This window comes from Mauremys mutica, chromosome 4 (genome assembly GCF_020497125.1).
Source record: "Mauremys mutica isolate MM-2020 ecotype Southern chromosome 4, ASM2049712v1, whole genome shotgun sequence".
In the NCBI taxonomy this organism is placed as follows: domain Eukaryota; kingdom Metazoa; phylum Chordata; order Testudines; family Geoemydidae; genus Mauremys; species Mauremys mutica.
The window spans coordinates 154,637,859-154,663,337 of NC_059075.1; the positions used below are offsets into that span (position 1 = coordinate 154,637,859).

Sequence of the window (25,479 nt, forward strand, 5' to 3'; positions counted from 1 at the left end):
TGGCGTTGGTGTTGGCGTTGGCACCAAGACAAAATTCTGCCACCCTCATTCAGTATGGTGGGACTAGCCAGGGACTAACATTACTCCACAATTTCTGCGGCGTTACCAGCCCCACGTGCTCAGAAATCGTGATCAAAGCCTCTAAAAATCGCCACCTCAGTGTGGCAAATCACGAGATTTCATAAATGAAATAATATCTCCCGTACTTGTTAGTTGCCTTCTTGGCTGAGCGCTGATGGGGGTAGTGTCTTCAGCCTTTCCTCCAACAACATGTACTAAACAGTAATTATTTTGCGCTTTTAAAGGCAAGCAGAGTTTTTTCACATGACTCCAGAAGCTTGAGGCATTAGGGGGGAGGGGAACAATGGAAGATTCCTGATTAAATGGTTGCATGCAGCTCAGGATCTGCTCCTGGGTCGAAGTTGTGCGAAGATAGCTATAACCCTGACCTGAATAGTCCCTCCCAAGCAGGAGCACCGCCAGCTTTTTTGGCGCTCTAGGCGGCACAAGGTCCCGCCCCCAAAATGCTGCCCCCGACAGAGGCGGCAGAAGGTCCCGCCCCCGAAATGTCGACGACGGCCGGGGCGGCCGAAGATCCAGCCGCTGCAGTCGCCGCACCCCAAATGTCAGTGCCCTAGGCGACCCTCTAGGTCACGTAATGGGTTGCACCGGCCCTGCTCCCAAGCAGAGCGCTGATCTGACCCACTTTGCTATATCCACTGACCCCGCTAATTCTTCCCAGCAGCGTGTGGCTTTCAAGAGCAACAGAAAAACCTCATTCTGATCTAATCTGGAGCGATGGCATTTTCAGGGCCAAATTCTGAGCTCAGTGACCCTAGTGTAAACCCGGAGCGAGCCGAATCTACCCCAAGTTTAACTCCGGATCGGAAACTGGCCTTCCTGGCGCACTGACCAAGAACAGCAATTCAATTAACGCTGAAACTCAAGTCCACGAGGGTATTCCTGGAGTTAAAACTAAGGCAGGGATAAGTGTGGGTCAGAGCACCCCCCACTGAGCCCTACCCCACAGTGCTCCCTAGAGCCGCACTGGGGCCAGCCCTGACCGCCAAGGGAGAGCGCCCCCTACTGAGCCCTGCTCCCTGCAGCACAGCGCCCCCTAGCGCCGCACTGGGGCACTGGGGCCAGCCCTGACCACCAGGGGAGAGCGCCCCCTGCTGAGCCCTGCTCCCTGCAGCACAGCGCCCCCTGGTGCTGCACTTGGGCATTGGGTCAGCCCTGGCTGCCAGGGGAGAGCGCCCCCTACTGAGCCCTGCTCCCTGCAGCACAGCGCCCCCTAGCGCCGCACTGGGGCACTGGGGCCAGAGCTGACCACCAGGGGAGAGCGCCCCCTGCTGAGCCCTGCTCCCTGCAGCACAGCGCCCCCTGGTGCTGCACTTGGGCATTGGGTCAGCCCTGGCTGCCAGGGGAGAGCGCCCCCTGCTGAGCCCTGCTCCCTGCAGCACAGCGCCCCCTGGTGCTGCACTGGGGCACTGGGGCCAGAGCTGACCACCAGGGGAGAGCGCCCCCTGCTGAGCCCTGCTCCCTGCAGCACAGCGCCCCCTGGTGCTGCACTTGGGCATTGGGTCAGCCCTGGCTGCCAGGGGAGAGCGCCCCCTGCTGAGCCCTGCTCCCCGCAGCACAGCGCCCCCTAGCGCCGCACTGGGGCCAGCCCTGGCTGCCAGGGGAGAGCGCCCCCTGCTGAGCCCTGCTCCCCGCAGCACAGCGCCCCCTAGCGCCGCACTGGGGCCAGCCCTGGCTGCCAGGGGAGAGCGCCCCCTGCTGAGCCCTGCTCCCCGCAGCACAGCGCCCCCTAGCGCCGCACTGGGGCACTGGGGCCAGAGCTGACCGCCAGGGGAGAGCGCCCCCTACTGAGGCCCTGCCTCGCTCCCTGAAGCCCAGCGCCCCCTAGCGCCGCACTGGGGCCAGCCCTGGGCGCTCCTTCTCTCCACAGCTGAGTGAAGGGTTAATACGACCGATCAGTGGAAGCCTAGACAGGACCAGGCGGGTCTACCCTGGGGGGAATGAAATAAGAAAGGGACCTTCCGCTTCCTCCCCCCGCCCAAGCAGCTGGGGGGGGGAGCCCCCGTCAGCCCTAGCCCCCGGCCAGCAGGTAGGTCGGTGGGTGCAGACAGGGCGTCTCTGCAGCCTGCAGAGCTGGGGGGTGCGCGCGGTGATTTGCTCGGCGATGGCATGGTGCGGAGGAAGCAGCCGGGGATGGGATGGGATGAGGGGAGGGGTCGGAAAGGACTCCGCGTTCCCCAGTCGCCTCTGAGCTCAGCCCCCTGGATCGGGGCCCCACCAGGGAGGAGCGAACCCCCCAATCCCTGGCGCTGCTTAGTCCGAGACATCTGGGAAGGGAGATGAGCCCAGCAGAGTCGCCCCAATGCCACCAGCCCTGGGGGTGCATTGCAGTGAGGGGCGTGTGCAGGGTCCTCCCAACCCAGCCAGCCCTGGGGGTGCATTGCAGTGAGGGGTGTGTGCAGGGTCCCCCCAACCCAGCCAGCCCTGGGGGTGCATTGCAGTGAGGGGTGTGTGCAGGGTCCCCCCAACCCAGTCAGCCCTGGGGGTGCATTGCAGTGAGGGGTGTGTGCAGGGTCCCCCCAACCCAGCTAGTTCAGGGGGTGCATTGGGGTGAGCGGTGTGTGCAGGGACCCCCCAACCCAGATAGCTCTGGGGGATGCATGAGAAGAGGGGGTCTGCAGGGACCCCCAACCCAGCCAGTTCAGGGGGTGCATTGGGGTGAGCGGTGTGTGCAGGGTCCCCCCAACCCAGCCAGTTCAGGGGGTGCATTGGGGTGAGTGGTGTGTGCAGGGACCCCCCAACCCAGATAGCTCTGGGGGATGCATGAGAAGAGGGGGTCTGTGCAGGGACCCCCAACCCAGCCAGCTCTGAGGGTGCATTGGGGTGAGCGGTGTGTGCAGGGTCCCCCCAACCCATTCAGTTCTGGGGGTGCATTGGGGTGAGTGGTGTGTGCAGGGTCCCCCCACCCAGCTAGTTCTGGGGGTGCATGAGAAGAGGGGGTCTGTGCAGGGTTGCACCAATGCCACCAGCTCTGGGGGTGCATTGGGGTGAGGGGTGTGTGCAGGGTCCCCCCAGTTCCACCAGCCCTGGGGGTGCATGGGGAAGGGGTGTGTGCAGGGTCCCCCCAACCCAGATAGCCCTGGCGGTGCATGGGGGGTTCTGTTCAGGGTCCCCCCAGTTCCGCCAGCTCCTGGGATGCACAGTGAAAGAGGGCAGGGTTCCCCCCCACCAACCCAGCCCCATATTTTGGGTGGTTTGCAGGTGAGGGTGAGACAGAGATTGGTGAAGATGGACGCCCCCAGAGGACTGTGGGAAGCGTGGAAGCTGCACCCCAATCCTGCACTCCAAGAGGAGGACCAGGAGCCCCACATGCTACAAGGTAGGGCTCAGAGTTTGGGGGGGTATCCCCAGCAGGGGGCGCACTCCTTGAGGAGGAGGGGCTCTAGGGGGGAGCCCAGGGCTGAAAGGGAGGGTTGGTTACTCCGGGGTCTCCTAAATGATTTGCTCTTCTCCCTCAGATCTCACACATCCCCAGGGGTCTCTGCCTAGCTCGGAGAGGCGTGAGCGGCAGCGGGGCAGGGCTGACCCGCCCTGGGAGCCTGGCATCCAGGTGGGTCATGGGGCTGGTGGGTTCCTGGGAAGATGAGACTGGCCTAGGTTCCGGTCTCAGTGACCCCAGTGTACGTCTGCTGTGGGTCTGATCTGGGGCAGGAGTGAGCAGGCGGGATACCAGGCTAGATGGGCACCTAGGTCTGATCTGGGGCAGCATGGAGGGGCGAGACATCCATCTAGCCTCGTATAAGTGTTGCTAGGAAGTGAGGCTTCTGGGATAGTCCCACAATGCACTGGGGCATGTGGGCCTGGGCAGCCCGGGGGGCCCCTGCTGGGATATTCCCACAATGCACTGGTGCACGCAACTCTGGGCCGCATGAAGGTGTCTGCCCAGATAGTCCCAGCATGCACTTGGGCACTGGCCAGCTCCACCCCTCCGAGAGCAGGGGTATGGCCGTGGCGCCCAGTGGGGTCCCTTGTGGTTGCAGGCGCCAGTGACGTTCGAAGAGGTGGCCGTGTATTTCACCGAGGAGGAGTGGCGTCTCCTGGACGAAGGGCAGAGGCGGCTCTACAGGGATGTCATGCTGGAGAACTACACCAACGTCAGCTTCCTGGGTGAGGGTCCGCTTCCCTCGACGACAGGAGCTGGGAAAGACAGTCCCCGGCTCTAACCACTAGACCCCACTCCCCTCCCACAGCTGGGGATAGAACCCAGGAGTCCTGGCTCCCAGCCCCCCCTGCTCTAACCACTAGACCCCACTCCCCTCCCACAGCTGGGGATAGAACCCAGGAGTCCTGGCTTCCAGACAACCCCTATCACTCGATTGTTTTACCCTATAATAAGTATTTCACCAATGGAATGATCCATCTGTCTACACCCATATCTATCTCCCCCCCCCCAATACCTCTCTCTCCAATACCCTGGGCCCTTTCCATTAACACATCCCCCAGCAGAGGCAACTCAGGCCCCTCCGGGAGCTGAATTCCGATCTCTGCTTTCCTAGTCCCTCCGGTCTGGTCTGGAGTCTCACTTGATCTTCTCCCCCGGCTGGCAGGATTCCCGGTCCCCAAACCGGCCGTGATCTCCCGGATGGAGCGAGGGGAGGCGCCGTGCGTCCCGGATCTCCAAGGCTCTGAGGGGAGGGAGATCCCAGGTGAGGAGCTCGGCGACCGTCCGCGTGTGAAGGGGAAGGTTTGTCCCGTCTTGCTGAGTGTCGCCCCCAGCGGGTGCCCTGGCCCCACGGCAGGAGCCCTTCCCTCCCACAGCCTTTGAGGGCTCAGCTGGGTCATTGGGGCAGAACCAGCCCCTCTGCTCCCCTCGGGGGGAGGTTCGGGAGCTTGGTTCCTGTCCATTGGGTTTTCTACTAGTCACCAACCCCTTTGCTGCCCCCTCTGTCCGCGGCACAGGGAACGAGCCCCAGCTGGAGTCTCTCTCTCCCCCCAGCAGGTGCCGGGACGGGGAGTGAGAATCCCCAGCAGAGAGTGTATCTGTGCGGGACTTTCCCCTGGAGATCCCAAGAGGACGGATCCCAGAATCCTTCGGGAGCAGCTCAGTGCAGGGTGTTCCCACAGGGATCCCAAGAGGACGTATCCCAGAATCCTTTGGGAGCGGATCTGCGCGGGCCGTTTTCAGGGCGATCCAAAGAGGACATATCCCAGCATCCCTTGAGAGGGGATCCACACAGGCCGTCCTCCACCCCGCGGCCCAGAAGGGCCCATCCAGGGGCAGGAGCAGGGGGCCGGCTGGGGCTGCCCGGGGCCCCCCGACGCGGGGAGCGGCCCACCATCTGCGGCGAGTGCGGGAAGGGCTTCCTGCAGAACTCGGATCTGGTGAAGCACCTTCGCACCCACACGGGCGAGCGGCCCTACAAGTGCGCCCAGTGCGGGAAAAGCTTCACCCAGAGCTCGGCCCTGACCCAGCACCGCCGCACCCACACGGGCGAGCGCCCCTACCCCTGCTCCCAGTGCGGGAAGTGCTTCACCGAGAGCTCCACCCTGGCCCAGCACCGGCGCATCCACACCGGCGAACGGCCCTACCGCTGCCACCAATGCGGCAAAGCCTTCAGCCTCAGCTCCACCCTGAAGAAGCACCAGCGCACCCACACCGGCGAGCGGCCCTACATGTGCGAGGCGTGCGGGAAGAGCTTCGGGGAGAGCTCCCACCTGGCCAACCACCAGCGCGTCCACACCGGGGAGCGGCCCTACCGGTGCAAGGAGTGCGGCCGAGGCTTCAACCACACCTCCACCCTCTTCAAGCACCAGCGCACGCACACGGGCGAGCGGCCCTACCGCTGCGGGGACTGCGGCAAGGCCTTCAGCTGGACCACGGCCCTCAAGCAGCACCAGCGGATCCACACGGGTGCCAAGCCGTACCGGTGTGGGGAGTGCGGCAAGACCTTCAGCTGGAGCTCCACCCTCAACCAGCACCGGCAGGTGCACTCCGGGGAGAAGCCCCATGTCTGCCCCGAGTGCGGCCGCGCCTTCGCCCGCAGCTCCCACCTGGCGCAGCACCGGCTGGTGCACTCCGGGGAGAAGCCATTCAAATGCGGGCAGTGCCAGCGGAGCTTCATCCAGAACGCCCACCTGGTGTCCCACCGCCGGCTGCACGCCGCCCCCGCCGGGACGCCCCACGGCATGGAGGAGGGCCCTGGGGACCGGGGCCTGGTTCAGCTCCCCCCCTGAGCCCGCTGCTCCCCCGCTCGCCAGCCCTGGCTTGGGGGCGCCTGTGTGCACACCCTGGTGTCAGTTAGAACAGCTTCAGCGCTGCTGCTGGCACCCAGGCCCCGCCCTCTTACCCAGGCCCCGCCCTCTTACCCAGGCCCCGCCCCCTCAGATGCCCCGCCCTCTCAGGCCCCACCCCCGAGATGCCCTGCCCACCTAGGCCCTGCCCCCTGAGACACCCTCACCAGGTTCCGCCCTTAACATGCCTCTCCTGCCCAGGCCTCGCCCCCTAAAATGCTCTGAAATGCGCCCTCCTGCCTAGGCCCCACCCCCCGATGCCCCTTCTCTCCCAAACCCGACCCCCCTATGATGCCCCCTCCCACCCAGGTCCCACACCTGACATCCTCCTTCTAGGCCCTGGCCCCAACAGGCCCCCTGCTCTAGCCCTTCCCTCCCAGACCCTGCCCCGATAGCCCCCGCTTTACCAGTCCTCGCCCACTGGTCTGCCCCTCCCTCTTAGTCCCCGCCTCCTGACAGGCTCCTCCTCCCAATCCCCCCTCACCACGCCCACTGCTCCGCCCCATACCTCCCAAGCCCCGCCCCTAAGCTGTCCCTTCCCACCCAGGCCCTGTCCCGGACACTGGAAAACATTACAGAGACCGTTTGAGTCTGATTTAAGGGTGGGATCTTGGGTCCCAGCTAATTAGCACCTTCTCAAACGCTGAAGCACCGACATGGGGAACACAGATTTGATAACAGGCTCGTCTGGCAAAGATCTAACCAGATCTGACGGCTGGAAGTTGAAGCTTGACACATTCAGACTGGAAATAAGTTGAGAGGAATTAACCATTGGAGCGACCTACCGAGGGACGTGGTGGATTCTCCATCGCTGGCCATGTTTAAATCACGGTTGAGTATTTTTCTAAAAGCTCTGCCCTAGGAGTTATTTTGGGGACATTCTCTGGCCTGTGTTACACAGGAGGCCAGGCTGAATGATCCCAGCGGTGCCTTCGTGGCTTTCGTGAATCGATCGACCCCAGTCAAGATAAATCAATGTTATGTTTGCATGTATTAAACCGATCGCGTTAAAGTCTGCGTCGTTTCTCTGCTTGGTTAAAATCAAACTAAATGTGTTACTCTAGAGTCTAGACACAGTCTAGACATTAGTCTACATTTGCGGGCAGCATGGACTTTTTTTTTCGTTTCCATGCCAGTTCCAAAAAATGTTTAAAAAATCGTTTTGCAATGACCAGAAAATTAATTCCCCCCCCCAACTTTTCAGTGAATCAAAACGCCGGAAAAGAGAATCATTTTGGGTCGAACAACATATTTTGTTTGACCCAAAATGAAACATTTGGGGCGTTATATAATGTTTTACTTAAAAAATAATAATAATAATAATAAAAGGAACGAAAATTTAGAATTTGAAAAGTCATTTCGAATCAAAAAATCGAAACATTTGGGGTTTTTTGGCATTTTTGGCAGGTTTTTTTTTTCCTCCTCCCAAAACAAGTTGGTGAAACTGATGCAAATCTTCAGTTTTCACACACAAAAGTTTCAGTCAAAACTTTTCAGAAAACTCTAGATACAGACTGAAATTCCAGTCTAGCATCTCAGATCACTGGTTTTCACACTGCGGGTCGTGGCCCAGTCAGGGCCGGCTTTAGGAACAGGGGGTCCCGATTCCAATACCCGGCGGCGGTCCAGGTCTTCGGCGGAAGGGAGGTCCTTCCCTCACTCCAGGTCTTGCTTAGACCCCCCGCTGCCAAAATGCCGCAGAAGACCCAGAGTGAGGGAAGGGCCCTGCCCCCCCCCCCTGCTGCCGAAGTGCCGCCAAAGACCCGGACCGCCTCCGGGTGAGTAAAAACATTGAAAGGGCGCCTAAGGCCCAGGGCCCGAATCAGGGGAATTGGCCTAAAGCCAGCCCTGGACCCAGTACTGGGTCGCGGAATGGAAGGCCGTGGGTCACGGCGGCTCTGGTCAGCACCGCCGACCGGGCCATTAAAAGTTCTGTGGGCCGTGCTGCCAGCCTAAGGCAGCCTAGTCCCTAACTTTTCTGACACCGCGCTGCGCCCCGGAAGTGGCCAGCAGCAGGTCCGGCTCCTAAGCAGGGGGCCCACGGGGCTCCGCTTGCTGCCCCTGCTCTAAGCACCAGCTCTGTACTCCCATTGGCTAGTTCCCAGCCAATGGGAGCTGGAGGGGCGGTGCTTGCAGGCCAGAGCCACGCGGAGCTACTTGTGTGCCTCTGCCTAGGAGCTGGACCTGCTAGGAGCCTGCCTGAACACCCCTGCTGCGCTGCTGACTGGGAGCTGCCTGAGGTAACCCTGTGCCCCAGCCCTGACCCCCCCCCCTGCAAACCCGGAGCCCCCTCGTGCACCCCAAACCCCTCATTCCAGGCCCCATCCCAGAGCCTGCACCCCTAGCCCAGAGCCCTGACCCCATCCCGCACCCCAACCCCCTGTCCCAGACCAGAGCCCCCTCCCACACCTTGAACCCCCCATTCCCAGCTCCACCCTGCAGCCCTGAGCCCCTCCCACTCCCCAAACCCCTCATTGCCAGCTCCGTTGGGTCACGGGCACCAACTATTTTCTTCAAGTGGTCCACCAGAAAAAAAGTTGAAAACCACTGCCTTAGATCCAGGTGCTAACCCTTTCTCTTCGGGTATAAGAACTGATTTGGGTTCAGTTCATGGCATTTGGGAAGAAATTGAAGCTAAATGGAAAAGTCTACTCCTATCCTGGGATAAGAGTGCCTTCCCGGGAGTTATTCGGGATAACTCTACTGGTGTAACCGGTACCACTTTCTCATACAGACCAAGCACTACGTTTGGGGAAATTATAGACTGGCAGAATCAAAGAATTTCATTTTTTCCCCTTTTGATGGCGCTGTCGTTTTTCCAAAGTGAGTGGAAGTTTAGAAAAGTTAGAGTGGGGAAAAGGAAATGAGAAGGGGGGGGAAGAATTGAAAAAGTGCAAGGAAAGAAGGCGCAAAAACGTTTTGTAAAACAGTTACAAGAAAAAAATATTGTTTGGGCTGAAAATGATTGAAATTTTTAAATGAAAAAGATGAGGAAAAATACAAAAAAAAACCCCAACATTTAAAAAATTTGCACAGAAATAATCCATAAAAATTTTGCTTGGGAAAGGAAAATGATGAAGTTTTGGAATTTAAAAAAAAAAAAAAAAGGAAAATCCCGCCCCCGCAATCAAATTTTTTTTCCTGCCAAAAGTTTTGTAAAAGATTTAAAAGACAAAAAGCCATGGTGCCGTGTTGGAATTAGAAGAACTTTGAAATTCTGGAATGAGACAATGAGGAAAACCCTAAAATATTAAAAACAAACAAAGTAAAAAGGCTTGGGAAAAATTTTAAAGAAAATGAAATGGCTTTGGAAGGAGAACAATGTTGAATTTTTGAATGAAATGAAGAACTGGGGAGGGGGAAAGATACCTGGACATCATTCATTTGTTGCAATCAGTGGCAAAAAAAACAGAAATAGAAAAACACTCATATTGCATTTTTTCTAACAAAAACAGTTTTGCAATACCTTTAAAAAGGAAAGAGAAATTGTTGGTTGGAGAATGAAAATAGTGTTGACATTTTGAGGGGAAAAACAGGGAAAACTCCCCCAAATCAGAATTCCCCCCCGAGAATATTTTGCTAAACAGTTTTGAAAAATGATTACTTTTCAAATGAAAATGATGTTGACTTTTTGCAATAAAAGACGAGGACAAACACCCCAAATCGGAGGTGCCCCAATATTTGACCAAACTTTTTTACAAAACGGTTGGTTTGGGCTTGAAAACAGTGTCGTTTTCAAGCCAAAACCTCAACGTTCCTCAACTTGCGACAGCAGCGTTGTTTCAGAGCAGAACAAAGTTGTCCGCCATCTCGGGGAGTCCCCTGGACTCGGAGAATGAACTTCTCCAGCCTAAACTGAAGACCTGGAGTCTGTAAGAGGTGTTGTAACAGCCTCATACGTGGCGTGAGAATGGGACACCTATGGACCCATGGGTTACAGCTGAACCGGAGACAAATGGCTACCTTTGATACCCACAACACCTGGTGGAAATACCCCCAGGAGACAGACAGTGGAGATCTGATAATTGGCTTAGATCCTTTTGGGGAAGAGACTTTTTTGGTTCTGTTTGTACAGCAGCCTGCACACTGGGGTCCTGAGCCATACCTGGGGCACCAGGACCCAGATAATCAATTACACTAACTCCACCAAGGATTGGGATGGGGAAATCCCCACTCAGAAACAGACCTAGTTCGTCAAAACCTCCTTTGGGGATCTGGGGGAAGTTCTTGGGGTTTTTGATTGTTGATGGGGACGGCGGAGATGGGCAATCCAGATTCCCTTCCCTGGGGCTGGGCTTGGCTCCGTCGCCACCAGCGGCTCTGTGGCCCATACGCACCAGCCAAGAGGCAGGGTGGCCAAGTGGATAGAGCGCTGGGCCTCAGGATGCCTCGGTTCTGTTCCTGGCTCTGCCCCTCTCTGTGCCTCAGTGTCTCTTTCTGTAAAAATTGGGCTAATCACCCTGAGCTACTTTTGTACACTGCTTTAAGCTGTACCGATGGACAGTGCTAGCTAAAGGCGTGGTATCATTATAATGCGGCATGGGAGCTGGAGGAGAAGGGGAACGGTTCTGAGGGATGTTGAGGCACTGGAGGGAGGATTTTTCCTCGGTGTGTGTGTGAGAGAGAGAGAGAGACAAATGAGTGAGGCCCCCAGCTGGTGTCACTCGGCCATAGCTCCATCGGGGTCAATGGAGCCAGATCCTCAGTTGGTATCACTCATCCGCAGCTCCACTGGGGTCAATGGACCAGATCTTCAGCTGGTGTCAATTGGACATAACTCCACTGGTTTCAATGGGGCCACATCTCCAGCTGGTATCAACTGGACGTAGCTCCGTCGGGGTTAATGGACCAGATCGCCAGCTGGTGGGAATGAAGTAAACAGCTCTATGCCCGTTGACACCAGCTGGAGATGTAGATCACTGGAGTCAGATTCTGCGGAGATGGGACCAAAGGGAGGGGAATTTACGGTAGAGCTATTAATTATCCTGACCAAAGAACTTCTGAAATCATGCCAGGCCGGATTCTATATTCCTCCGCACCTTTGCTGCTGCTCCAGTGGGCTCCCTATGCTGGTCTCTGGTTACCCTTTCCAGTTCCAACTGAGAAGCAACAGAGCACCGAAAATATTCGAGCTGCCAGGTATGTCTGTTGGCATCTCTGTCTACACAATAAATCTCTTTCCCTAGTCGCCTGTTGTCTGTCTTGAGTTGCCAGTTCAGTCTCTGGTCAGCGCTGAACTTGGCCAGATCCGAAAGGAAATGCCTTGGGACCATCAAAAGGCACCTCCTTGACTCCAGGGCTCTTCCACCGCCCAAGATCCTGATGAGGAGAATGGAAGTGTGGGAGCTTTACAAATACAGGCCACCAGACTCTTTCATCCTGGAAAGGGTGCGGCCAGTTCAAGAGCGGAGTGGCTACCAGCCTCCTCTCTGGTAACAGCCTCAAAGGTGTCATCTGTAGAGGCACAGTCCAGCTTCAGTGGGGAATGTGGAACTTCTTAGAAAGACAATTGGGCTGTGGCTACCCTACCACTTATGTTGGCAAATCTTATGCCACTCAGGAGTGTGCAAAAAACATCCCCCGAGAGATGTAAGTTTTGCTGGCATCAGTAGTAGTGTGCCCAGCGCTCTGCTGGCAGGAGAGCTCACGCCTGTCGGCAGAGAGTGGCTACACGAGTGATCTCACACCCATGCAGCTGCGTTGGTACAGCTGTGCCACTGCAAGGCCTTTGGTGTAGACATGGCTTTAGTAGTTTTGGGATTGGGGATGCCTCAGACCCAAGGGGGGACATGGGAGCTGGGACTCCTGGGAGCCAGGACTTGTGGGTTCTAGTCCCAGCTCTTCCAGAGATGCCCTGTGTGACTTCAGGTAAGTCATTGCTTTCCTTTGGGCCTCAATTTCCCCATCTGACAAACGGGGCCTGTCTCTCCCTGTGTGTCTGTGCAGCGCCTGGCACAAAGGAGCCCTGATCATGGGTGTGGTCTGTGCAGCATCTGGCACAAGGGGGGCCGCTATCAGTCTGCACCCGGAACGAGCAGAGGCCCCTGCTCTCAGCTGCGTTCTGGGCAGCACCTGGCACACCAGGGGCCCGATCTCAGCTGGGGTCTCCAGATACTACAGCAATACACCTCCTACAAAAATTAAATTCTGCCTCCCCTGCCCCCAGACCTTTGGGACTGTTTCCTGGCCACACATCACTTTGCTGGTGACCCTGCTCAGAGCCTTATCAGGGCAGGGGACTGGCCGGCTCAGAGGGGTGGGGAATGGGACAAGGGGCCCTTCCCCGCTGGGGGGCGCTGGCTCCGATCCTGCCCCAGGGGGACTGGCTGGCTCAGGGGGGCAGGGAGTGGGACCCAGGGCCTCTTACGGCCCGACATATCCCACTGCTGCCACCACGTGGCGGGCCGCGGCGACTGCGCTGGAACGAGACGGCTCCACCTCCGGGGCTTCCCAGGAAGGAAGCGGGGACGGGAGAGCAAAGGGACCTTCCTGTTCCCCGCTCCTCGCCCCAGCCCCTGGGCTCGGCGGGGGGCTCCCTGGGCCCCGGGGGCCGGATCGGGCCCCCCTGGGGTGGGGAAAATCGCCCCCACCCCCCGCGCTGGTGAGTCGGGGCCCCCTGGGATCCAGGGAGGGAACGGAGCCCAGCAGGGTCCCCCCGCACCCAGCCCGCGCCGGGGGCGCACAGGGAAGGGGGTGGTGCAGGGTCCCCCCCCCCAGCCCAGGGGGTGCACGGGGAGGTGTGGGGGGGCATCTGAGCCCACTGGCTGCAGTGTGGGATTTTCCTGGGCGTGAACGGGTGGGGAAGGCACTAGGCCAGGGGGTCCCACTACGCATCTTTTTGGTGGCCGGTCCCAAAATACTTAATTCACTTTAGGAGAAACCAATACCCCTGCACACAGGCACGTCCGAATCGTTGTCATTGATTTCTGTAGGGTTCCTGTTTGCTTGGGTTTTTGCAGCCTCGATAATACAAACAATGTACAGTTGTCTCCGTTCTGTACTGGACCTGAACAGAAGAACATGCAAAGGGCCCGATTTGCGTGTCTGGCTTTTGGTTGTTTCTTTTGCTTTTGGGTTGTGGGTTGTTGTCCCCCCATCCCCCTCCCCATCTGCTCTAGTAAGTCTGCGGCTGTGAAAAGGGCGAGTTTGTATGTTTGTTAATATCCCTTTGCACAGCAGAAGACTTGCCAGCTGGCTGGGAGGCAGTGAAATGTGCTAGTAACAAAACGTCCAACTCTCACCTAACCCAAATATCCCCTTGCACAGCAGATTTACTCAGCCCCGGGGACCAATTAAGCCTTGGAAGGGAGGCAGTGGGGGCCAGGGGTGATGGGGTGGAGGGGTGAGGGGCCGGGGTAGGCAGTGGGGGCCAGGGGTGATGGGGAGGAGGGGTGAGGGGCCGGGGTAGGCAGTGGGGGCCAGGGGTGATGGGGTGTTGGGGTGCGGGGCGGGGGTAGGCAGTGGGGGCCAGGGGTGATGGGGCGGTGGGGTTCGGGGCTGGGGTTGGCAGTGGGGGCCCGGGTGATGGGGCGGAGGGGTGAGGGGCAGGGGTAGGCAGTGGGGGCCAGGGGTGATGGGGCGGAGGGGTGAGGGGCCGGGGAAGGCAGTGGGGGCCAGGGGTGATGGGGCGGAGGGGTGAGGGGCCGGGGTAGGCAGTGGGGGCCAGGGGGGAGGGGGCGGAGGGGTGAGGGGCCGGGGTAGGCAGTGGGGGCCCGGGGTGATGGGGCGGAGGGGTGAGGGGCCGGGGTAGGCAGTGGGGGCCAGGGGTGATGGGGCGGAGGGGTGAGGGGCCGGGGTAGGCAGTGGGGGCCAGGGGTGATGGGGCGGAGGGGTGAGGGGCGGGGGTAGGCAGTGGGGGCCAGGGGTGATGGGGCGGAGGGGTGAGGGGCCGGGTAGGCAGTGGGGGCCTGGGGTGATGGGGCGGAGGGGTGAGGGGCCGGGGAAGGCAGTGGGGGCCAGGGGTGATGGGGCGGAGGGGTGAGGGGCCGGGGTAGGCAGTGGGGGCCAGGGGTGATGGGGCGGAGGGGTGAGGGGCCGGGGAAGGGAGTGGGGGCCAGGGGTGATGGGGCGGAGGGGTGGGGGGCCGGGGTAGGCAGTGGGGGCCAGGGGTGATGGGGCGGAGGGGTGAGGGGCCGGGGTAGGCAGTGGGGGCCAGGGGTGATGGGGCGGAGGGGTGAGGGGCCGGGGAAGGCAGTGGGGGCCAGGGGTGATGGGGCGGAGGGGTGAGGGGCCGGGGAAGGCAGTGGGGGCCAGGGGTGATGGGGTGGAGGGGTGAGGGGCCGGGGTAGGCAGTGGGGGCCCGGGGTGATGGGGTGGAGGGGTGAGGCGCCGGTGAAGGCATAGGGGGACAGGGGTGAGGGGGTGGAGGGGTGTGGGGCCGGGGAAGGCAGTGGGGGCCAGGGGTGATGGGGTGGAGGGGTGAGGGGCCGGGGTAGGCAGTGGGGGCCCGGGGTGATGGGGTGGAGGGGTGAGGGGCCGGGGAAGGCAGTGGGGGCCAGGGGTGATGGGGTGGAGGGGTGAGGGGCCGGGGTAGGCAGTGGGGGCCAGGGGTGATGGGGTGGAGGGGTGAGGGGCCGGGGAAGGCAGTGGGGGCCAGGGGTGATGGGGTGGAGGGGTGAGGGGCCGGGGAAGGCAGTGGGGGCCAGGGGTGATGGGGTGGAGGGGTGAGGGGCCGGGGAAGGCAGTGGGGGCCAGGGGTGATGGGGTGGAGGGGTGAGGGGCCGGGGAAGGCAGTGGGGGCCAGGGGTGATGGGGTGGAGGGGTGAGGGGCCGGGGTAGGCAGTGGGGGCCAGGGGTGATGGGGTGATGGGGTGAGGGGCCGGGGAAGGCAGTGGGGGCCAGGGGTGATGGGGTGGAGGGGCCGGGGTAGGCAGTGGGGACCCGGGGTGGTGAGCCCAAAGCCCCAGGCGGAAGCTGGAAGCCTGAGCCCCACTCTCCCAGGAAGGCGGGGACCTCCCACCACTGTCTGCTCCTCTGGTGTTTGTGGCTCCCGAGGAGGGCAGGGCCCAACCCCTCCTGGAGGCCCCGGGGGGGGGGGGGGGGCTGCTGCTTTGCCTCCCCCCATCACCGCCCAGGAGGCTGTTGCCTGCAAGAAAAGCCCCTGATGGCGGCTGAGAAACGCTGCGCTAAGACGCCCTTCGGTGTAAATGACTATAGCGGAGATCGCGTTGTAGGGCAGAGCTAGGGTGGAGGTGGAGCCCAAGGTTGGGCTAGCAGGGGGCTTGCCCTGGGCTCTGCCTCCCGCCCCAGAGACACTCAGCCCTGCAGTGCCTGTTCGATTGAGCCCTCTGTGCTCTGGTTCGGTGCTGATGGGTTCTTTTGGGTTGTCCTCAGATCGGCGTTGGCCTATGGCCGACCCCCGGAGCCATGGAGCCCGTCCCGCAGCGCTGGGAGGCAGTGAGCATCAAAGTGGAGGGAGAAGAGCCGAGTGCCACCAGGGAGGCCCAGCAGGGGGTGCTGGCTCTGAGCCCGTACCCTGGGGCTGCATGCCCACTGGGCTGGGCTCTGAAAGAGGAGCCAGAGTTCCAGCAGGGAATGGGTAAGAAACTGGGGATGTGTGTGGGGGTGTCTCCCCAGCAGGGGTGGTCTTCTATAGGAGGATGGCTCTAGAGCAGACCCCAGGGCTCAGATTGGATTTTGGTGCAGGACTGGTCAGGGACAGGGATTTGGGGTACCCCCTTTGCTGCATCCACAACCTTCTCTGCCCCAGTTCAGAAAGCCCGTCTGGATTCTCTCTCTCTGTCCCGGCAGGTGATGGTGAAAGCCTGGGATTGGATCCGGCACAGAAAGATCTGGAGAAGGCTGAACTGCACCAGCTCTTACCGATAGCGGACGTCCCCCAAGTAGAGCTGGGTGGGGTGCTGTCTGGAGGACCTGAAGGAACCCTTCCCCAAGCGGATCTGCTTAGGACGGTCTCTGGAAGATCTGAAAGAGACGTTCCCCTACTGGATCTGTGTGAGATGTTCTCTGGAGGATCTGACGGGGATGTTCCCCATATTGATCTGCTTGGGGTACCCTCAGGAGAACCTGCAGGGGATGTTTCCCAGGTGGATCTGCATGGGATGCCCTCAGGAGGATCTGAAGAGGATGTTCCCCATATTGATCTGCGTGGGGTACCCTCAGGAGAACCTGCAGGGGATGTTTCCCAGGTGGATCTGCATGGGATGCCCTCAGGAGGATCTGAAGAGGATGTTCCCCATATTGATCTGCGTGGGGTACCCTCAGGAGAACCTGCAGGGGACATTCCCCAGGTGGATCTGCATGGGATGCCCTCAGGAGGATCTGAAGAGGATGTTCCCCAAGCGGATCTGCAGGGGACGTTCTCTGGAGGATGGGAAGGGGTGGACATGCAGCAGCGGGGGGACCCTCCAGTGAGGAGCCAGGGGAAGCCAGCCCAGCATGGCAGCCTCCCGGCCCCGGCCCCGGAGAAACCTTACAAGTGCTCGGTGTGCGATAAAAGCTTTGGGCAGAGCTCCCACCTCATCCAGCACCAGGTGTCGCACACGGGCGAAAAGCCTTACAAATGTCCCGAGTGTGGCAAAGGCTTCACCTGGAGCTCAGCACTGGCCCAGCACCGGCGCATCCACCGCGGCGAGAGACCTTTCGTCTGCCCGGACTGCGGCAAAAGCTTCAGCCAGAGCTCCAACCTGAGCACCCACCGGCGCACCCACACGGGCGAGAAGCCGTTCGTCTGCCCGGACTGCGGGCGCGGCTTCAGCCAGAACTCCAACCTCGCATCCCACCGGCGCACCCACACCGGCGAGCGCCACTACCGCTGCTACGACTGCGGGCGGGGCTTCTTGGAGCGGGCGGCGCTGGCTGAGCACCAGCAGGGCCATGCCGGGCATCGGCCCTACACCTGCGGGCAGTGCGGCAAAGCCTTCGGGCAGAGCGCCAAGCTGGCCCAGCACCAGCGCATCCACACCGGCGAGCGGCCCTTCCGGTGCGAGGAGTGCGGCAAAGGCTTCAACGACGGCTCCTACCTGGTCAAGCACCGGCGGGTCCACACCGGCGAAAAGCGCTACCGCTGCCCAGTGTGTGGCAAAACCTTCAGCCAGACCTCTAACCTCATCACCCACCAGACCACCCATACTGGAGAAAAGCCTTTCCGGTGTGGGGACTGCGGGCGTAGCTTCATCCGCCGGGCTCACCTGGCTGCCCATCGGCGCACTCACACCGGTGAGCGGCCGTACCAGTGCGCCCAGTGCGGGAGGTGCTTCTCCCAGCGCTCCACCTATGCCCAGCACCGCCGCACCCACACCGGCGAGCGGCCTTACTGCTGCCCCGACTGTGGCCGGGGATTCAGCCAGAACTCCAACCTGGTGGCTCACCGGCGCATCCACACCGGCGAACGGCCCTACCAGTGTGGCCAGTGCGGCCGGCGCTTTGTCCAGAGCTCTGCCTTCACCCAGCACCAGAAGACCCACAAGAAAGGGCAGGACTAGGGATGGATGCAAGGAGCCGGCCTGGGGACAGCTGTGGCTCACAGGAAGCTGTGCCACTAGGCAGGTCTTGCTCACAGGAAGTCGCCCCACTAGGACATGGTCTGGCTTATAGAAAGTCGATCCATCTAGTGAGCCTCATTCACAGGAAGTTGTGTCACGAGGCAGGTCTCACTCAGGTTGTCCCATTGGGTAGGGCATCTCTGACAGGAAGTCACCCCCTCTAGCATGGGTCTTGCCCACAGGAAGTTGCACCCCTGAGGTGGGCTCACTTTCAGGAAGTCACCCCCTCATGCAGGTCTCTCTGACACGAAGTTGCCCCCCTGTAGGGTGGGTCTTGTCCACAGGAAGTTGTGTCCCCAGGTAGGTCTTGCTCACAGGAAGTCGCACCCTGTAGGAAAAGTCTCTCTGACAGGAAGCTGCCCCCTCAAGGGTGAGTCTTGCTCACAGGAAGTTGCTCCTGGAGGACAAGGTCTTTCCACAGGAAGTTGCCTCTCAAAGTGGGTCTCACAGGAAGTTGCCCGCTTTGGGCAGGGTCTGAGCCATGGGAAGCCACGCCCTCCTGTAGGCCCTTGTGCTCCATTTGATGTATGTTGGGGCACTGCCTAGGCCTAATGGGAACCAGCTCACCTTGCCACCATCGACCCGTCCTTAGCTACGTCGCTAACCTGTGGCTAATTTGCCATGTGGTCGGATGAGATTAGGGTGACCAGATGTCCCGATTTTATAGGGACGGTCCTGATTTTTGGGTCTTTTTCTTATATAGGCTTCTATTACTCTCCACCCCCTGTCCCGATTTTTCACAATTGTTGTCTGGTCACCCTAGATGAGATCCACGAAGATGCCTCATTATGTTAATGAGGTCGCGGGTCTAACGAACCTCGTTAATGGGGAACATGGACTTTCTTCTAGAGAATCTCTTCTTGAACAGTATAGATGGAGATTGTGTATGTCCTTGTTCCCCTCTCATGGCTGGTCCACAAAATAAGATACAAGCCTATTACAGCTGCTGGTGGATGGAGTTAACGTGCTTAGTTCGTGAAGTAAAGGATCGTGCTTTTATCACCAAAAGACCCAACGTTTGAACCCCACTGATGACCCAAAACAGGGTCATTCTACAATTGTGCCATATTAATGTGCTTATTGACTGTGAGAGCTTCCTTCATCGGCTTCAAAAGAAAGAAATCCCTTTGAACAGACCAAGATGCCATTGGTGGGTTCTTCCATAGGTCACACTACAACTCCATGGTGATCCATCTTCAGGTCTTGTCTAGCCACTCTTCTCCTCTTTGACTCTATGGTTGGCTGGAGGACTGGATCTTATAGCCTCACCAATACTATAAGAAATAGTTGGTTTCTACATACTGTACAGAGAAACTTAACTAAGAGGAGAAATTAGGGTCATGGTTGATATTACAAAGGGCTAATGAATGATTTGCGCATGTTATAAGGATGTTACTGACATGAGCAGCACATGCTATAGATGGTTATAAGCCATAGTTCTTGGCTTATCAGGACGGTATAACAATCAATAAGCTATTGATCTAAACAGAGATCTGGTTGTTTATTAATAAATGGAACCTTTAATATAAAGGGAGAACTGAGTGGTTTTTATTTAGACTTCTTAAAAAGGTTAATTTTGAAGTATAAAGCCCTATATGAGTCAAAGGCCTAACACACCGATGGGAGAAATTTTTTTATTGAAAATGTAGGAATTGGAGCTAGTTGAAATATGGGCTTTTAGGGAGAGGACAATGTTTGATTTTTCCAGTCCTATGCCCCACCCCTTGCTCCAGGGCAACCAAGTAGTGTTTGGGTTTGGTATTGGGTAGGACCTCTGCTATGGGCCAGTTGCCCCATAACGGGCCCCTGTGGCCTTGTCTAGATTGAGGTGTGTAGGGGTTTTCTGTCATGTTTTATAAATCCCACCTAGCCGAGAATGGATGGGGTCCGAACCCTTCAAACACATGTCAGGGGCGTGGCCTAAACCTAGGGGGAGGGGCCTGCCCAACTGCCATGACAGACACGTTGGAAGGTTCCATTCTCACTGAGAAGGGTATCTGGCCCACTGACATTTTGAAGATTCCATTGTCAGTGGGAAGGGGAACTGGCCAACTGCCCTAAGTGACACTTTGGAATGTTCCATTTTCACAGAGGTGGGGGAGATAGCGGTGTCCTGATGCAAATCCCCAGTACTGGAACTTTGATTTAAAAATCCCCCTTTTACTAAAAAGAACAGAAATATTAAAAGGCTCTAATTTTTCAGTGATGGAGAAATTAAAATTAAATGGGTCAATTTTGAACCTTTGGCATTTTACCCCTGCTCCCCCCATCAGTGAAATGGTTCATCCCATCATATGGGAGCCTCTCTGCCCCTTGGAAGAAACCATTTCACTCTTGGGAGCGGGGAGGTTAACATTTCTGGGGAAGCCAGATTTGATATTTTTTTTTCCTGTCAGGAAATTAAAAATAAAAATCCCTCCTATTGCAGGCCCCTTTTTAAAGTGGGAAGGGAGTTAAATCCCTTGAGACGGGGGATAATTTCCCATCCCCCCACCATGAGAATGGTACCTCCCAAGCCCAGAATGACTGATTGTTATGGAGGGAGGAAGGGGGCCAGCACAGTTCTAAGAGGGGTGGAGTGTGATTCTGGATTCACTCCGGGGTCACTGAGATCAGAATCCAGCCTTCACTCCATTGGCGTCAATGCAGTCACTCCAGATTCAAACTGGTGTCACTGAGATCAGAATCCAGCCCTTATTCTCTTGCACCAGTGGAGTCACTCTGGATTCACATGGCTGTCACCAAGATCAGAATCCGTCCCTCAGTCCATTGGTGATAGCACGGTCACTCTGGATTCACACCAAGGTCACTGAGATCAGAATCCAGCCCTGACTCCACTGGCGTCAGTGGGATCACTTCGGATTCAGATGGGCTCACCGAGATCAGCATACAATCCTCACTCCACTGATGTATCTTTTCCTTAAAGCCCACAGCTCCTGGAGTCACGTGAAATTGGCTTCCATTTGGAAAATAAATGTTTAATTCTCATGGATGCGGGGACAAGGTTCAAAACATGACCCAAGTGTGACCCTAAATGTAGCCAAATGAAAAGCACCCACAATTTATACTTTAAAAAAATCTCATGATTTTTAAGCCAATCTTGTGATTTTGGGGGGCCTCCGTTTTGAGTTTTGAATCTGTAGCAACACCATTGTCTGTTGCAATTAAATGTCCTTTTTTGGGGACGGGGGAGGAATAGCATTTCAATACCAAACATCTTGATTTTCCCCTTTCCAAAGGATGTTTTCTGTTTATGACATTTACAAATTATAACGCAATCTAATAAAAATGTCAAAATTGAAATGCAACATTTAGATTACAGAGCAAGGTAGGGAGACCAGATGTTCCGATTTTATAGGGATAGTCCCAATTTTGGGGGCTTTTTCTTATATAGGCTTCTATTACTCCCTCCCATCCTGATATTTCACACTTGCCCTCTGGTCACCCTAGAGTAAGGGAACGTTTTCAATTGACCTGGAGGGATTTTATTTTCCCAAGTTGGGTGGAAAGATAGATAGAGGGTGTGGATGGGGACAGGTAGACAGACTGACATATAGATGTGGGCTACATATGTGGCTGGATGGATAGATACAGTATAGTGTATGGAGATAGAAAGATTAGATTAGATAGATGGGGTGTATGTGGATAGGTAGATAGAGGGGGTGTATGCGGATAGATAGATTAGAGGAGAGGGGTGTATGGAGATGGATGGATAGATTAGATAGGGCATATGGAGATAGATAGAGGTGTGTGTGTGTGGGGGGGTAGATAGAAGGTTGTGTATATGAGGCTGGATGGACAGACAGACATAACAGTGTGTAAAGATAGATGTGTATGGGGATAGATAGGGGGTGTGTATGGGGATGGAGAAATAGCAATAGAGAGAGTGTGTGTGTGGATGGATAGATAGATCGGGATGCAGATGGGGATAAATAGAGGGGTGTGTATATAAGGAAGGAGAGATGAGATAAGGGTGCGTATAGGGATGGATGGATGGATAAGGGGTGCCTATCGGGATAGATGGGAGTGCACATGGAGATGGGTAGATACAGGGCTTAATCTGTAATGAAAAAGGTGCCAGGGCAGAAGCAATTTTTGTACATTCATAACTGATGCGGCGAGTCCAGAGGTGCCGGGCTGTGACCGGCCGAGCCTGGAGGTGCCGGGGCTGTGACCGGCCTAGCCCGGCCCTGGCACAAAGGCGGCCCCGGCGGGCTGCTTAGCCAGCTCACTACGTTTCTCCTTTGCCAGCCACATGAACTGGCCGGGCAGCCCGTGGGGCGGCGGGGGGGACCCTGGGATCGGCTGCCCCCAGCTCTGCCAAGAGTTAAATGGATAGAGGCGCCGAGTCCTCCAGCTGGCTAGAAAATTGCCGGGCTGGGAGCCGCACAGCCCCGTGCAGGGGGAATTTAATAACAAAGGCAACTTCCTGTTCCCAGCCTGCCCGGCTGTGCACAGCGGCTGGGGCGGGGGCAGGGGGGGGCCGGTCCCCAGCACCGAAATCCCCCTCCAAAGGGGGGGGGAGGGGATTGCAAAGGGAGCCGGGGTGAGTTGGGGGCGGCCGGGACCTGGGGGGCGGTGGCCAGAGGGGAGGGAGCGAAACAGCAGGAGAGAGGCAGGAAATTGCAGCCTGTAGGAAGTGCTCAGAGGGGATCAGCTGGGGCGGGGGGGAGTCAGGCCGCTCTGGGGGGTGCAGGGGGGTCTCTGCAGCTGAGCCCAGCAGCCCCCCCCAGCCAGCTCTGGGGGTGCACGGGGGGTCTGCTGCTGAGCACAGCAGCCCCCGCCCCAGCCAGCTCTGGGGGTGCACGGGGGGGTCTGCTGCTGAGCACAGCAGCCCCCCCCAGCCAGCTCTGGCGGTGCACGGGAGGGTCTCTGCAGCTGAGCCCAGCAGGGGCCCCCCAGACAACTCTAGGGGTGCACAGAGGGTCTGTGCCCCTGAGCCCAGCAGTGCCCCCCCAGCCAGCTCTGGGGTGCATGGGGAGGGGGGTCTGTGCCCCTGAGCCCAGCAGGGCCCCCCCCAGCCAGCTCTGGGGTGCATGGGGAGGGGGGGTCTGTGCCCCTGAGCCCAGCAGGGCCCCCCCCAGCCAGCTCTGGGGTGCATGGGGAGGGGGGTCTGTGCCCCTGAGCCCAGCAGCCCCCCCCCCAGCCAGCTCTGAGGCGCATGGGGAGGGGGGTCTGTGCAGCTGAGCCCAGCAGGGCCCCCCCCAGCCAGCTCTGGGGCGCATGGGGAGGGGGGTCTGTGCCCCTGAGCCCAGCAGGGCCCCCCCCCAGCCAGCTCTGGGGCGCATGGGGAGGGGGGTCTGTGCAGCTGAGCCCAGCAGGGCCCCCCCCAGCCAGCTCTGGGGTGCATGGGGAGGGGGGTCTGTGCCCCTGAGCCCAGCAGGGCCCCCCCAGCCAGCTCTGGGGTGCATGGGGAGGGGGGTCTGTGCCCCTGAGCCCAGCAGCCCCCCCCCCAGCCAGCTCTGGGGCGCATGGGGAGGGGGGTCTGTGCCCCTGAGCCCAGCAGGGCCCCCCCCAGCCAGCTCTGGGGTGCATGGGGAGGGGGGTCTGTGCCCCTGAGCCCAGCAGCCCCCCCCCCAGCCAGCTCTGGGGCGCATGGGGAGGGGGGTCTGTGCAGCTGAGCCCAGCAGGGCCCCCCCAGCCAGCTCTGGGGTGCATGGGGAGGGGGGTCTGTGCAGCTGAGCCCAGCAGGGCCCCCCCCAGCCAGCTCTGGGGCGCATGGGGAGGGGGATCTGCAGCTGAGCCCAGCAGGGATCCCCAGCCAGCTCTGGGGTGCATGGGGAGGGGGGTCTGTGCAGCTGAGCCCAGCAGGGCCCCCCCAGCCAGCTCTGGGGTGCATGGGGAGGGGGATCTGCAGCTGAGCCCAGCAGGGCCCCCCCAGCCAGCTCTGGGGCGCATGGGGAGGGGAGTCTGTGCAGCTGAGCCCAGCAGGGCCCCCCCCAGCCAGCTCTGGGGCGCATGGGGAGGGGAGTCTGTGCAGCTGAGCCCAGCAGGGCCCCCCCCAGCCAGCTCTGGGGCGCATGGGGAGGGGGATCTGCAGCTGAGCCCAGCAGGGATCCCCAGCCAGCTCTGGGGTGCATGGGGAGGGGGGTCTGTGCAGCTGAGCCCAGCAGGGCCCCCCCAGCCAGCTCTGGGGCGCATGGGGAGGGGGATCTGCAGCTGAGCCCAGCAGGGTCGCCTCAACTCAATCAGGGCCAATGCGGGGGGGTTCCCGGTGTCGCCCGTCACTGGATGTTGCATTGGACATGACGGGCTGTTCTGCCCCTATTCACCCCATTAGTGTCCTCGCCCGCCCGCCCCTCGGGGCATGAATCCCCTGCCCCCTCCATCTACTGCTCTTTCTTTCTCCCCCTACCCCCCCCCCAATTATTTTCATCCAGTTATATCTCCCCCAGTATGTCCCACCCGTTTGCAGGGAGCCCCTCCCGCTCTGGCTCCCAGCCCCCTGGATGTTCGGTGCTGCCCAGCCAGGGGCCCTGACCTGGGCTGCGTCTCTCCTTGCAGGTGCCGGGGGCTGCGATGGAGGAGTGGGCTCTGCTGGATGAGAGGCAGAGGGAGCTCTACCGGGACGTCATGCAGGAGAACTATGGGGACGCCATTTCACTGGGTGAGGGGCGGAGCGGCACCCCAGGGCCAGGCAGAGAGACTGTGACCCCAGGGCCCCTTCCCGTGACGTGACGCAGCTCTTGGGCCATCTTCTCCCACCCTGCCCCCCACACAGTGACCCTGCCCCCCCCCCCACTGTCCCTTCCCACAGTGCCCCAGGGCTCCCGCCCTGCTCCCCCCACAGTGCCCCTGGGCTCCCCCCACTGTCCCTTCCCTGGGCTCCCGCCCTGCTCCCTCCCTAGTGCCCCAGGGCTCCCGCCCCGCTCCCCCCACAGTGCCTCTGGGCTCCCGCTCCCCCCACAGTGCCCCTGGGCTCCCCCCACTGTTCCTTCCCACAATGCCCCAGGGCTCCCGCCCTGCTCCCCCCACAGTGCCTCTGGGCTCCCGCTCCCCCCACAGTGCCCCTGGGCTCCCCCCACTGTTCCTTCCCACAATGCCCCAGGGTTCCCGCCCTGCTCCCCCCACAGTGCCCCTGGGCTCCCCCCACTGTCCCTTCCCACAATGCCCCAGGGCTCCCGCCCTGCTCCACCCACAGTGCCTCTGGGCTCCCCCCACTGTTCCTTCCCACAATGCCCCAGGGCTCCCACCCTGCTCCCCATACAGTGTCCCTGGGCTCCCACCTCTGTCCCTTCCCACAATGCCCCTGGGCTCCCACCCTGCTCCCCATACAGTGTCCCTGGGCTCCCACCACTGTCCCTTCCCACAATGCCCCTGGGCTCCCTGCACTGTCCCTTCCCACAGTGCCCCTGGGCTCCGACCACTGTCCTTTCCCAGTGTCCCTGGGCTCCCTGCACTGTCCCTTCCCACAATGCCCCTGGGCTCCCTCCTGTTCCTCCTTCCCACAATGACCCTGGGCTCCCCCCTTGCTTCCCCCTTCCCACAATGCCCCTGGGCTTTCCCCTTCCCACAATGCCCCTAAGTTTCCCCCCGCTTCCCTCACAAAGCCTCTGGGCTCTCCCCTTCCCATAGTGCTTCTGGGGTCCCACCCTGCTCTTCTCACAATGCCCCTGGACTCCCATCCTGCTCTTCCCACAGGGCCCCTTGGCTCCCCCTTCGC

General features: G+C 59.5%; 1 protein-coding gene across 1 annotated transcript in view; it reads left to right on the forward strand.

The window, feature by feature from the left end:
- The first annotated feature begins 3,153 nt into the window (after positions 1–3,153).
- The window catches only part of LOC123369138 (zinc finger protein 629-like), a 29,763-nt gene continuing 7,437 nt past the window's right edge, over positions 3,154–25,479 (forward strand). Inside the window, exons 1-8 of the mRNA XM_045014498.1 lie at positions 3,154–3,400; positions 3,540–3,631; positions 4,062–4,188; positions 4,578–4,727; positions 5,018–6,247; positions 15,856–17,753; positions 22,156–22,362; positions 24,321–24,423. Coding sequence (XP_044870433.1) covers positions 3,217–3,400; positions 3,540–3,631; positions 4,062–4,188; positions 4,578–4,727; positions 5,018–6,247; positions 15,856–17,753; positions 22,156–22,362; positions 24,321–24,423 — 3,991 coding nt within the window. The 5' untranslated portion in view covers positions 3,154–3,216. The remainder of the gene's footprint in view (positions 3,401–3,539; positions 3,632–4,061; positions 4,189–4,577; positions 4,728–5,017; positions 6,248–15,855; positions 17,754–22,155; positions 22,363–24,320; positions 24,424–25,479) is intronic.